This window comes from Myotis myotis, unplaced genomic scaffold, assembly GCF_014108235.1.
Source record: "Myotis myotis isolate mMyoMyo1 unplaced genomic scaffold, mMyoMyo1.p scaffold_m19_p_8, whole genome shotgun sequence".
NCBI lineage: Eukaryota > Metazoa > Chordata > Mammalia > Chiroptera > Vespertilionidae > Myotis > Myotis myotis.
In genome coordinates this window covers 34,122,412-34,135,286 of record NW_023416390.1, presented here as the reverse complement: position 1 = coordinate 34,135,286, position 12,875 = coordinate 34,122,412, and the positions used below count along the sequence as shown (strand labels likewise).

The 12,875-nt window shown below is 55.1% G+C and overlaps 1 protein-coding gene across 1 annotated transcript in view; it reads left to right on the top strand.

The window, feature by feature from the left end:
• The window catches only part of IQCA1 (IQ motif containing with AAA domain 1), a 117,483-nt gene that overhangs the window by 98,750 nt on the left and 5,858 nt on the right, over positions 1–12,875 (top strand). Inside the window, exons 16-17 of the mRNA XM_036320861.1 lie at positions 1,888–1,974; positions 7,157–7,334. Of these exons, the coding sequence (XP_036176754.1) occupies positions 1,888–1,974; positions 7,157–7,334 (265 nt within the window). The remainder of the gene's footprint in view (positions 1–1,887; positions 1,975–7,156; positions 7,335–12,875) is intronic.

Below are 12,875 nucleotides of genomic sequence, written 5' to 3'. Positions count from 1 at the left end.
CGCCAAATGGACGTAGGAGAGGCGCGAGCACGAGTTAGGCCGAGACAGGAGACGACTGTTTATGTGAAAATTGCTTTTCCATGGGTTTTGGGTCTAAAACAGATACTTTTCAGAGGGACTGAAAAGAATAAGATGTTGCCTCTGTCATAATAAAGTACCTTTTTTCTATGAAGCTTAAAGCCTTTCCCTCACGGTATCTCATTTTCTCCTTTTCCTTGGAGGCTGGGATTAGGGAAGCTTTTAACAAACTCAGAATAGCTTCTAGGGAACAAGGTCCCTTCGGGCTGCCCTTGGAGCACTGACTGGGACCCTGACCCGCAGGCAGGCCACCCTGGTAAGGAGCCAAGAGAATGGACAAATGATGGAGCAGAAGGAGGTTAGGGACTGGGCAGGTTTTGGGGTTGTTGGATGTGGGGAGGCGAGGCAAGGTTGGTACAGGGGGCCTTGACTTATGAGTGTCCCGACTAACGAGTTTTTTGAGATACCAGCTGTCTCTCAGCCGACTTTTTGCATTGAGTTGATAGAGTAATTTGAGGTAACGAGCTCTTTAACGAGCTCGGTCTCAGAACGAATTAAACTCGTAAATCAAGGCCCCACTGTACTCAGGTGTGTGGCTCAAGTACATGAGGGGCCCATGGTGTGGCCACCATCAGCAGACCTGGCCGCCATCTGCAGGCCCTGCCTCCAGCTTCTGTCACTTTCTAGCCCTGTGACCTTGGACAGGTCACTTGACGTCTGAGCCTCAGCTTCCCCGTCTGTACACAGGGTTGGTAATACTGGTACCTGTTTCACCGTGTAGCAGGGAGGGTGAAGGAGTTATTGCAGGAGGACATGCGGGGTCCACACTGGCCCTGACCATGCATGTGAGGCCGTGTGCCACGTGTGTGGCCCAGGCCTGGCACACGCCTGCCCCAGAACTGCCGCTGTCTGCACAGTACGCTCCACGGCCTCAGGACTGGATTAAAATGTGCAGTTTGGAATTCTTAAATCTCTGGTTCTAAAAAATAACACCTAGCAAAGAGTGGTTGGCTAGGACTGTTTCTTCTCAGGACGTCCTGCGTGGGGGCCTGTGAACTCGGCCAGCCCCGTGTCGGATGGGCACCGGGACCCAGGGAAACCTGGGCACCTGGTGTTTGAAAGTGCAGGGTCCGCTCCCCTTTTTCCACGGCCCCGGGAGACAGCCCGCCAGTGTTCCCGGTGCTTTTCCCATCATTGATTAAACACCAGCCTTGGTCTAAAATCACACCTGCTGCCTTAACGGTGCTTACAGAAACATAAAAATAGGAGCGAGTAACGCCACTCACTGGGGCTGCAGGCGGCTTTTGTCTGTCGCCGATCAGCACAAGCACAAACGGGTGCAAAACTACCCAGGCTTTGCTATCACGGGGGCACTGTGAAGCGATGGTGGGTGTGTGGCAGTTATTCACCAGCCCAGAAAGCCCCAGCCCGTCTGGAGGGCACCTTCCCGGCGAAACCTCAGCCACCGCGATGCAGCCAAGCGAGATGAGCCAATGGCATCGCGGGGCCCTGGCGCGAAGAGGGCTTTTCCCCCCTGAGCAAACCTGAATGAGCCTGGGCCTGCGGGCAGGCTGGAATTAACACTCAAGGCTCGGTTTCCCGTTTGTTAGCGGCAGAAAACTATTTATTGGCTTATTTCAAGCCAGACGGAGAGAGGCCTGGGGCCTTGGAGCAGAAGGTGCCGAAGTCGAGTGTGCCCCACCTGTAAGGTGGTACATCCCTCGCGATATCCCCACCCTGCAGTAAAGGAGGGTAGACCCCGCCACCCCGAGAGCCCACATAGGAGCCCTCCGGTCCTGCTGTCCCCTGGGGTCAAGCGTGCACCCAAAACGGAATAGCGTTTTCAACCGAGGCTTTTCCTTCTGGCAGGTGGCCCGACAGCTCCAGCCGTCCGTGGTGTGGATCGGAGACACGGAGAAAACCTTCTACAAGAGAGTACCCAACGCCGAGAGGGTGGTGAGGCTCCCCGGCGTTGCTTAGCCTGGGCTCTGCTTTTCTCCGAGGGGCCCCTTCCCAGGCTCCCTCTCCTTCTCAAGAAGGTCTTGCTTTTTCGAGGGAGGAAGGAAACGGGGCGGGGAGGCGCAGCCCTCTCCCTGGGCCCTCAGTGCTTGTCCCTGTCTGAAAGGACGCAGCGGGCTGATTTTATGAGGCATCGTTTAGGAGCAAATGAAGGGCTGTGTGGAAGGAGAGAGAGGGGAGCTAAAGCCCCATCGCCTGCATCAGAGGGAGGGCGCGTTTTAGGGAACTCGGCTCCGTTAGAGCAAATGGCACACACAGGGGTTATTATTAGGACTTCCTATTGTTCATAACAACAAATAGCAGAGGGCCTGAAACTTAGGGACAAAGGCCATCAATGGAACTGTGAGAGCAGCGCCCGGGCCTCCGGGGAGCCCTCTTTCAATTGCTTCCTTCCTGCTTTTCTCTCCTTTCAATGGCCCCCACCCCCGCACTTCCCCCCACAGATCACCGCAGATTTCCCACACGTTAAAAAAAAATGTGCAGATATACATGATTGTTATTCCACATCAATTTGCTCCAAAGCAAATAGTGGTTAACTGCGAATTCCTGATTAAATTCGTAAGGATTTTAATCACTTTGGATCCTTATGTATTATGCATCCCTGTTAGCAGGTAGGGATGATTTGGATGAAGAATGAAAGCTCAATCTTTCCTTCCCCACAGGGGCCTTGATTGGCCTGTCATTTTAGAGACTCAGGAGGACTCGGTTATTATTTAGTCTGCGAACCTAGTGGTTAGCTCCCTCTGCTGGCGAAGCTGTACATGTGAAAAAAACCCACATAGAGGCCAACCGCAAGGCTGGGGTTACTAGGAACCAGACAGTAAATTTGAAGAGAAATGCCGGGCAGTGTTTAACCCACACTGCCACCCACCTGATGCCATCAGACGCTTTGTCTCACTCATGGGCAAGGGCTACTCGACGTCCTACTGGACAGCAGCCTGAGGAGCAGGAAGATGGTGGGCAGTGGGGACTCCGGAAGCAAGGGTTCCTGGCCGGCTCTGTGTTCACCTTAGCGGGCTGTGTGTCCCTAAGCAAGTACCTTAACCTCTGCACTGGAAGAGTCTATCGCGGGAGGAATTCACTGCACTGACAACCATGGACCATGCCCTGGGGGGAACCCTAGGCCGCCTGATGAGCACAGCAGAAGGTTCCCTGAGCCCCATCATCACAAGGCCAGGCGGGGCCTGAGCCTTCCCCAGCACAGTGGGGTCCAGCCCCAGCACCCCCTTCCTCCCTCCCGCCCCACCCCAGGAGAACAGGGCTCCAAGGGGTGCTGGGCCTGCCCCTTGGAGAGCAGGGCTGAGGGGTTCCTGTCGCCTCCTGGGACTCAGGGCCAGGGATGGGCCAGCTCTGCTCTCCAGGCCCCCAGCCTGACTTTTGCCCTCAGCCCTCAGCCAAGTCTCTGGGCCCGGGGCAGCCATGAGCATGGCCAGCCACGCTCTGAAGGTGACCGCCGAATGCCGAGCTGCATCACAGAGGAGAGCCACCACAAGGCATCGCTCGGCTCCTCATGGCATCACTCGGCGACCTCAGGAATCCACCCGTCCCGGCCTCTGCCCCACAGGCTCCCCTGATCCCAAAGGCACTGAGGCACAGAGAAGAATTCCGCCTGCAAAGAAACCGGAGTAGCCGTGCTTCCCCACCCCACCCCCAGCCACAGCACAAACAGCACCCGGCAGCTGCCCCCTGGATGGGAGGGATTTCCGAATCGCACTGGGAAAAATCTCACCCGCAGGGACTGACTCCACCCTGGATGCCTCCACCACAGTGAAGGTCACTCAGTGGTCAAATGCATGAGGCTCTCCGAGCCCGTGGCAGGGAGGCAGGGAGGAGAGCCAGGCAGCGTGCGGACACCAGGACGGCTGAGGCAGCCGCAGAGGCCCTGGGGCACCGCCTCTGTGTCAGGGAAGCGGCCCTTCTGTTTTGCAGAAGAGGACGAAGGCTCTAAGGGGCGCACAGATGGCGGGGGTCGCCCTGGGACCAGGACACAAATCTGTTTGGATGCAGAGGCCACACCTTTCTCCCCACCTGGACCGCACCTGAGCACCAGCACCTGGTTTCCGTCTGTCCACCCGCCCCCATCCTCATCCCTGGGGCCACTCGACCACATCCTGAAAACCGCCGTGGGGCCCTCTCGTCTTAGAGCCAGAGGTGCGGGGCTCCAGGATCCCCACATTACCCACGACACCGCTGTCCTGCACACCCTGGAGAAGCCCTTCCACGCCTAGACTCTCAGGATGGCTCCCCGTACACCGCACCCCTGCCCCGGGGCCTGCACAGGGCCCTCCCCTCCTCCTCCTGCTGGGAGCAGAGCCGTCCTCCACCCTCTGTGGCTCCAGCACAGCCGGTCAGCAGTGTTTGAGGCACAGGCAGTGAGGAATGAGGCACTGTCTGGGCTGCGTTTTCTGCACCATTACCCTTCCTTCCTTCATCTCGCAGCAGCCTTCCCGGCATCGCAGTGGGGCCTCCGGGAGGGACTGGCCAGCCTTGGAGCTGGCTGTGCCGTGGTTTTGAGGAGCTGACTGCAGAAAAGCACACTGCCATCGCTGTGGGGATGCTGGGCACTCCTTTGAAATTGCCCACAGTGCCAGGTTTGCAGGCTGCAGGCTAGCGGCAGGGGCACAGATGTGGAGTTTGCACTGAGATGTTGGACTGGGATGTTGGCTAGTGTGATGGATGAGCATGAGGACATCCTGCATAATGGATGCAGCTCTGAACCAGAACAGGGGTGGCCCGAGTGCAGGGGAGCACTGACTGAATGGACTCTCCTTTCACTCCGCCCTCCCAATGGGGCTGCGTCTCACCACCAGCAGGAATGTCACTCTGGACACAGCCCAGAATCAACATTTGATATCTAAACAGGCTAATTAAGTTCAGATGTCCCTGTCATTTCAGGACTGGTAGCAATACCATCTTCTGCCCTAGAACAGGAAGAACTGCTCCATAGTCACCATGGCAACTAGGCTGCTAGAAAGAGGCTCAGACTGTGCAAGTGGGTCTCTATGCCCACAGAGTGGCAGTCTCCACCTTCGCCAGGACCCTGAGATCAGTTCTCCCACCAGACTCTGGGAAGCTCCCATGTGGCCCGTCTTAGATAGGACACTAAAAGCTTAAGCAACAAAAGAAAAATTAAATAGTATCTCATCAAAACTAAAAAAACAATGTTTGCTGTAAAGCACATCATCAAGAAAGTGCAAAGACAACTCACAGAATGGGAGAAAATATCTACAAAATCATATACGGCTAAGTGACTTGTATCTGGAATACATAAAGAACTCTTACAACTCAATAGTAAAAAGGCAAGTAACTTAAGGGAAAAGTGGGGAAACGATCTGACTACACATTTTCCCTAAGAAGATATGCAAACGGCCAATAAGTACATGAAAAGATGCTGAACTTCGTTAGCCATCAGAGAGATACTAACGAAAACCACCGCGAGACACCCCTTCACACCCACAAGGGTCGCCAGCGTTAAGTGATTGAGCCCACACCGCGCGCTAAGAGCAGCACCTGCAGTCGGCCCTCAGTGGGGGCTACACACTAGTATTAGTATTATTACCCTTGGAGACTTACCGCTGACTGGCGGAATGGGTGAGTGCAGGGGGATTGTTAGGGAGAACTGAGTCCCTGTGCTGTCCTTGGGGCGCCCCAGGTGTCTGCAGCCTCCATCGGACTTCCCCCAACAGCCCCTCCACCCGGGTCCTGCTCTTCCGGCCCAGGCTCTCCCTGCACCTGGGCAGCCAGACAGAGAACTTGGCCTTCTCCCAGTCAAGCAGGAAGGAAGAAGGTGACCAACCACACGGCCACTGCGTGGCCGACAGCCTCACAACGGGAGTGGACACCTGTGCCCAGAGCCCAGTCCAGCCGCACACCCAGGGCGCCTCCGCCTTCCCTGGAGGACTCCTCCCTCCCCTCTCTGCTCCGCTCCCCTGCCCTCCAGGGTGCACTGTCGCTGTGCAGAGCAGCGTGACCACCTGGACCTGACTCCCAGCTCTGCGGGGCCGGACTCGGAGAGACACTGGGCCGCCCGTGGGCCTGCCATGGAGCAGGATTCTAGAGCCCAGCAGTGTATCGTCCCAAAGGCCCCACAAATCAAGCACAACTCTGCCCCCCTCACCCCCACCCCCGTACCAGCTGTCACCCCACCTGCTCTTCACTTTTCCTCCTGAGAGTGGCATTTATCAAACGCCCACTCCCTTCCCTGGGTGCCTGGCCTTTCCTGCAGGCAGGGCTCTCTCTGCCCGGGGGTTGGGGGTGGGGGGGAGGTTGGGGGGAGGGGGGTTGGAGAGGCAGGGAGGGTGCGGACACACAGGACCAGACACAGGTGTGGTCTCTGCCGGGGTCCACAGGCCGCTGCAGGGAAGCCGTGCGTGGTCTTTAGCTCAACATTCGTATTGTAATTCACTCCATTGCCCCTGAACCAACTGAGAGCAGAACTGGTCAGGACTGAGCCTGGGTGTCCCTGCGCAGACTGCTCACCCCGCGTCCTCCTCCTCCCTTCCCCCTGGCCCTGGGCCTGGCCAGGTTCACTTAGAGCCGTGGTTCCGTGGCAACCTGGCCAAAGCTGACCCTGGGGTGGAGGTCGTCCTCCCTGAGCCACGTCTTGCTTCTCTCCCTGGTTAGTGCTGAGATGCCGCTAAAATCGCAGGTTCACACGGTTTCTGAACTGCCTCAGAGGCAGCAGCTTCACCCTCACGTAACCGGGCGTTTTCAGACGTGAGATCCAGGACCTCATCTCTCTTGTCCCTGCGGCCAGCAGAGGAAACCTCGGGGTCCCCTTTGGAACAGCTCAGGGGATGCGGAGCCCCGCAGGCAGACTGTCAATCCCAGCCAGCTCCCCTGCGCTGGGAACCCCACCGCCGTTTCCCGTTCTCAGGGCCGAGGTGCTGGAATGCCTTGCAGGTGCTTCCTTCCTACCCCTTCCAACTCCGCATGCCAGAGGCTGAGGACAGGAAGCGCCTGCTGTCAGGGCACCCAGACCAGGGAGTGGGCCCTGCAGCCCAGGCCAGGCTGGGGCGGTCGTGCTTAGAGAGCTGGTGTCACCCTGCCTAGGCTGCAGGGTCTTCCGCTTACCCTTTTCTCTGCCCGTGGCTCATTGTCTCCCCTCTCTTTTTCCCAGAACGAACCCAAACGCCTGAAAAAACATCTTCCCAAAATCCTGAAGCTCCTGAAACCCGACGACAGGGTTCTGATCGTGGGGACCACACGCCGCCCTTTCGATGCCGAAATTCAGTCTTTCTGCAGAGTCTACCAAAAAATCATCTTGGTTCCCAGACCAGACTACGCGTCCAGATACGGCAAGTACCCCGGCCACCCCTGAGCAGTGGCCGAGGCTGGGCTGTCAGGTGCTGGGAGGGTGGCCCAGGCACCCAGTTATCGCCCGGTGATGTCCCTAGAGTGGCGTGCGCATCGATGTCAGCTGAGCTCGGTGCCACGAATGTAAATCGCTGGGTCACAAGGGCAAAACATGCATCTCTGCTCTGTTGTTAACACACTTCTTTTTACCCAAGAGCTAAGGACACTGGGCAGCGATGAGTATTTCGGGCCCTGAACGTGACAAAGCCCTCATGGGTGCAAATGTTTCTCATGAAGGGTAGAGTGGGGTTACTCGTCTCGTGTTGTACCCACGGTGACGGTGTCTTTCTCGTATAAAACCATTTCTTTACGCCGGGTCACTCTTGCTATTTTTTCAGTCTTGAAGAGTGAGTCTAGGAACATGTTGACTCACTTAAAATAAACACTAAATACAACAGAAGCTTACTTTTTCAATTTTTTTATTCTTGAAAAGATACATTCAAATTCCACTTCTTTTGAAACGTTTTTGATGGGAACAATAGGAGGAAGAGACCCTGAGGGCAGTGGGGCCGGACTGGAAAGAGCCAGGACGGGCTCAGACAGGGAACAGTGGGGTGACCTTGACACCTCAGTTGACTTTTGAGACACCATGTTCTCTGCAGAGCAGGGGAATGGTTATGTCTCAGGGCCAGGCCGTTGTAGCCCTGGCCAGAGGTGGTTGGCAGAATGTCTAGCACCAAATCCGACCCCAGAAGAGCATGGGCTTGGTGATGGAGAGGGAGGAAGGCAGTCCGTGGGGTTGAGGAGGGGGGCTCTCTGCAGCTGTAAGTAACCTCCCCAGGGGCTGAAAACAACATGATCTGCTCTCGTCCTGAGGGCCCACAGGCTCAGCTGGGGAGTTCTCTCTGAGCTTCTCAGCACTTTGCTGTCAGAGGTCAGGTGGGGCTCTGCTCATCGGGAGACTGGACAGGCTGGAACTCCGAGGTGGTTGGAGTTGACGGAGTTGATACTGGCCATCGCTGGCTCAGCTGTCAACTGGACAGCTGTCGCCCAGACAGCCTCTACCTGTCCTCTGTGTGTGGCTTAGCACAGCACAGCCGCTGGTCGCAGGGGGAGCATCCTAAGAGCAGCATTTTGAGAGGTCCAGGCAGATGTGAAAGGATTCCTGTGGCCCGTATCGGAAGTCACACAGAGTCACTCTACCTCCTCGGACTGGTCAAGAGCCACTCGCAGGGCCAGCCCACATTCAAGGGCAGTAGGTACACAGGTGTGAATACCACACAGGTGGCTCATTGAGGGGTCACCTTCACCTCCCGCAGTGGCAGGTGGTGGTGGTGAATTCGGTGTCGAGATGGTGATGGGGGTGGCAGTGTGGCTGTAATGGAGATGATGGGGGTCACAGTGGCGGGAGAGGTAGAGGAGACGATGGCCATGGTGACATGGTAGCGGTGTTTAGTATTCATGATAATTATAAAAATGACTAGGTCAGACTTAGTTTCTATTCATCCTTAGCCAGTCACAGTAGCACCATCAAAATAGAGGGGATATGGGGTCCTTTCTGGTTGGTCTTGAACTCCTGGTCAGCTAAAAGCACAACTCTGTCCTCCCCCCTATTACAAACTCCTAGCTTAGCCACCCCATTTGCAATGTGCGCTCATTTCTGTGTTGATAAGTGAAGGTCCTGGCTCCATAAATCCATGTTATACAAAAAGTACAGGAGGACTCAGGTCCCAGTTCTTTCTCCGTCCATCTGGTGACTTCTTCATCTTCTAGGACCTCCACTCAGTCCTTTGCATCCAACCAGCATCAAAGAAAGGGAGAAAGACAGTATGGATGGTCTCAAAGGAGATTTTAGGGACCGGACCGGGAAGGCCAACTGTTCTTCCACCCATATTACATTGGCCAGAATGAGTCGCATGGCCCCACAAGGTTCAAGGGGGAGGGGTGTGCAGTCCAGCCAAGGAAGCGTCAGCACAGAAATGGGTGAGCACAGCCGTGTCAGCCCACCGACTCCGTGTGGAGGGCCCCATGCTCCTGGCCTTATCGGAGTTTTCCCACTCATTCCTCACCCCCTTGGCCAGGTGTCCTTTCTTGCACCTTTTTCTCCGCCTCCTCCTCCTCCTCTTCTTCCTCTCCTCCCTCTCTCTCTCTCTCTCTCTCTCTCTATATATATATATATATATATAGAGAGAGAGAGAGAGAGAGAGGCTCTCTATATATATATATATAGAGAGAGAGAGAGACCATATATATATATGGTCTTAATGTTATCTTAGTGGAATAAAATAGGGTGTTATCCTTCACTTTGGGTTGAATAGTTTCTATTGTTTGACAAAACCATGGGCTCTTTAAAAGTGGAGCTATTTGATGTACAAAAAAGACAATTGTGTTCTTTTAATAAAATGCCAGTCACCTCTAAGGACTAGATCTGCAGATTCCCACCTAAGTCTCTTCAAGACAGCGTCATGGGGGAGGGAGGAGAAAGCGTCCCGTACCTGTGGGCAGGTGGCCATCCTGCACACGGGAGTTGTCGTGGGCCCAGAGCTCTGTCCACTACAGCACACGCTTCTCACGGATTTCCTTCTTGGGGGTGATTTGTTCAGGCAGCCATGTTTCGGGCATCACAAATGCTGCCCAACATTTCCTCCAGTGGCTGCAGAGTATTCCTAGCCACCGCGGCTGGGACATCCATCTCACAGAAAGACTGTTCCTGTCTTTGCAGTGATCAAAAATGGTCTCTTCCAGCCCATAACGCACAGGCTGCAAATCCATAATGGGGGCTTTTGCTCAGCCATCCATCTCCCGGCCCAGAGCCGAAGGGGTAAGGAGCAGTCCCAGTCCCACCGTCACATCCTTGAGGCAGCATCAAGGAGTGACTAGGCAGAGCACAGAAGGGCGGGTCAGCCCAAGGAAGCGCAGTCCTTAAGGTTTACCAGATCTAACTCAGTATCTACCTTCTTGCCCCAAATCAAGCTATTTCCTCCCAAATGTCTCTGCAGAGAAAACCCGCCCCAAGGTTGATTAATGCCTGTCTGGTCCCCAGAAATCCCTTTGGGCTTCCTTCTCTCCGCTTTCCTAATGCTGCTCCTCTTGCCTCTCTTCCCTGGGGTCTGTTTTGCTAATAGCCCAATTCATCATAGGCCCCCATCCTGGACCTGGTGTCTGCTCGGTGAGTCCTGCCCACATCTGATTTTCCTGGACTTCTAGGCTGCAGCGGCCAGAAGCTCATCCGTAGTATATTACTTACCCCTCATCCTTCTGCGAAATCCCAAATAAACACGAACTTTAAGTTACTGTGTCATGGAGCACCAGCCAGGGTGGAATCAGTTTGGATTCAGAAGCAGAAGAGGAGACCTGAAGCCCCGATGCCTGGTCCCTTCTAGTCCAGCGAGTGGGGGGGGGGGGGGGGCGGTGTCCATTAGCTGGAGAACTGAGGTGCCTTTTGCATCTGGGAGAGGAAAGTAATACATCGCTCGGTCGTGAGGGCCCCTCTGCTGCCTTCAGCCCTCCCGCCCTCGGCTCCCTGGCCCCAGTCCCCACAGCCACGCTCATTGTCGGCCCTGGGCCTGTCCTGCTCTTGTGTTCTCTGTGGACTAAAGACTCAGCAGCCTGCTGGTGGCTCCCGCAGCCTCCATGCACCCCCCAGGCTGTGACTCACCATCCTCAGCCGCCTCGCAGCCCCACAGCAGCTAGTTAAGGTCAAGAATGAGCCGGTGGCTTTGTCAAAGCAGCGAGGCTGTTCTTTCAAAGGCTGATACGTCCAGTTCATCTAACACAAAAAGGACGTCAAACTTGGTTGCCTTTCCCTTTCTCTAGATCTGGGATCTAAGTATAGAGATGGCTCTGGGCTAGAGGGCAGTTCCCACGGTAACCGTGATGCATCCCCAGAGCCCCTTACTGCGCCTCCATTAGACACTGGTGAGCTTTGAAGTAACCAATCTTGAAGAATCTTGATCAAATTCTACACGAGTACCAAGAATCATACACTTAGATGGTCAATGGTGTGTTTACACGTACACGCCAGACCAGAGTCCGTGTAGGTCTTTGCTCCACGGTTCATGAATCTTTACTTCTAGACATTCCTCATGTCGGAAGGCGGATGGCAGGGTCTGTCGGAGCCTAATGGTTGGCAGGGGGAGTGCGGAGTATTTGCTGTTGGTGCCCTTGGCCAGTCCGCTCTGTGCTGCAGGTGGGCATTGGCCCATGGGTGCCCATGCTGAAGTAGTTCTGGGTTCCCAGCCTGGAGTATCCACTGGTCCTCAGCTTTAGGGACTACCCCTGAGACTCACCCATAAAATGCGTTCCCTTCTCGGCGTCCAGTCAGCACTCCAAGCTGCTGCACTTTTTCAGATGCCATGAATTTGGGCAGGAGATAGACCAGATCCCTGGAACGATGCTGTCTGTCTGTGGTGGTTTATTTTGACCATGGGCTGTGGCTTCTGGTGTCTCACCCTCCAGCAGTCATATTCTGATAAGGGCACTTCCTACCTCTGCAATCTGCCTTTACACAAGTAGCTTTGAAATAGCTTTTAGTGTATTTTGCATGATTTCCTATAACTGATGTGTAATGAGCAGTAGGGAACTTTGGCACAAACCAGAATGACTAATAATAATAATAATTATTATTATTATTACTAAAACAACACCGACGCAGCTACAGAAACAACATGCCCGCCCTGCGCGAGAACGGCAGTCTCTCAGGTGCTCGGCAGACGTCCTGATTTCTCACGCAGCCTTCCCCCGCCATGTTCCAGGGAACCCCAAGGCAGGCTCCAGCTCACACACACCCACCAGGCAGTAGGTCCGGGGAGTGAGATGTTGCTGGAGGGGCCAATTTGAGGTCCTTGGAGCCCTGGCTGCACTTCTTGCCCTGACTCTCCACCCTTGAAGCCTAACCTTCCACATTTTGGAGACATCGGCAGGCCCCGTGGCAGAGTGTCCCCTCCCAGCACCTCAGCTCACCACCGGGCCAAGGACCCCCGCCAAAGAGGACAGTGGAGGTGAAGTGTTGGCATAACTCATGGCCCAACGCCAGGCTCCAGTGTGGTCACAGTGACATTGGCCATCATTCATTCCTTGGCAGTAGTTAGAACTTCGCGTTTCACTGAGCTTTTTTGAATCCACATGGTTGGATGACGTGGACACTTCATAGACCCAACGGTGCTCAGATCAGGTGGCAACGGTCGCCTTTGTAAAAAGTTTTAAATATTCCTCCAAGAAGGTCGAAATGCTTGAGAGACGTTTGAGCAGATCTTTCCGGCTCTGAGGCAGGTGGCCTTGCCGATGGCCTCCCATCTGCCTGCGGGCGCACCAGTTAGCATGACCCTCATGCACACCCTGTCTTTCCAGAACGGGCATGGTTCTCTGAGTGTAGCGTTATCTCCAATGGAGCATGGCATCCATTCTCTTACGTTAAGTAAACCTCAAGAGTCACTTCAAAATTCATGACCACGACACCCTGTGTCCTGAGATCTCTCGGTTGCCCCGGGTCCCGCTCACCCAGAGAACAGCTGGGCTCCCGTCTGGTAGGTCAGTCAGGCTGC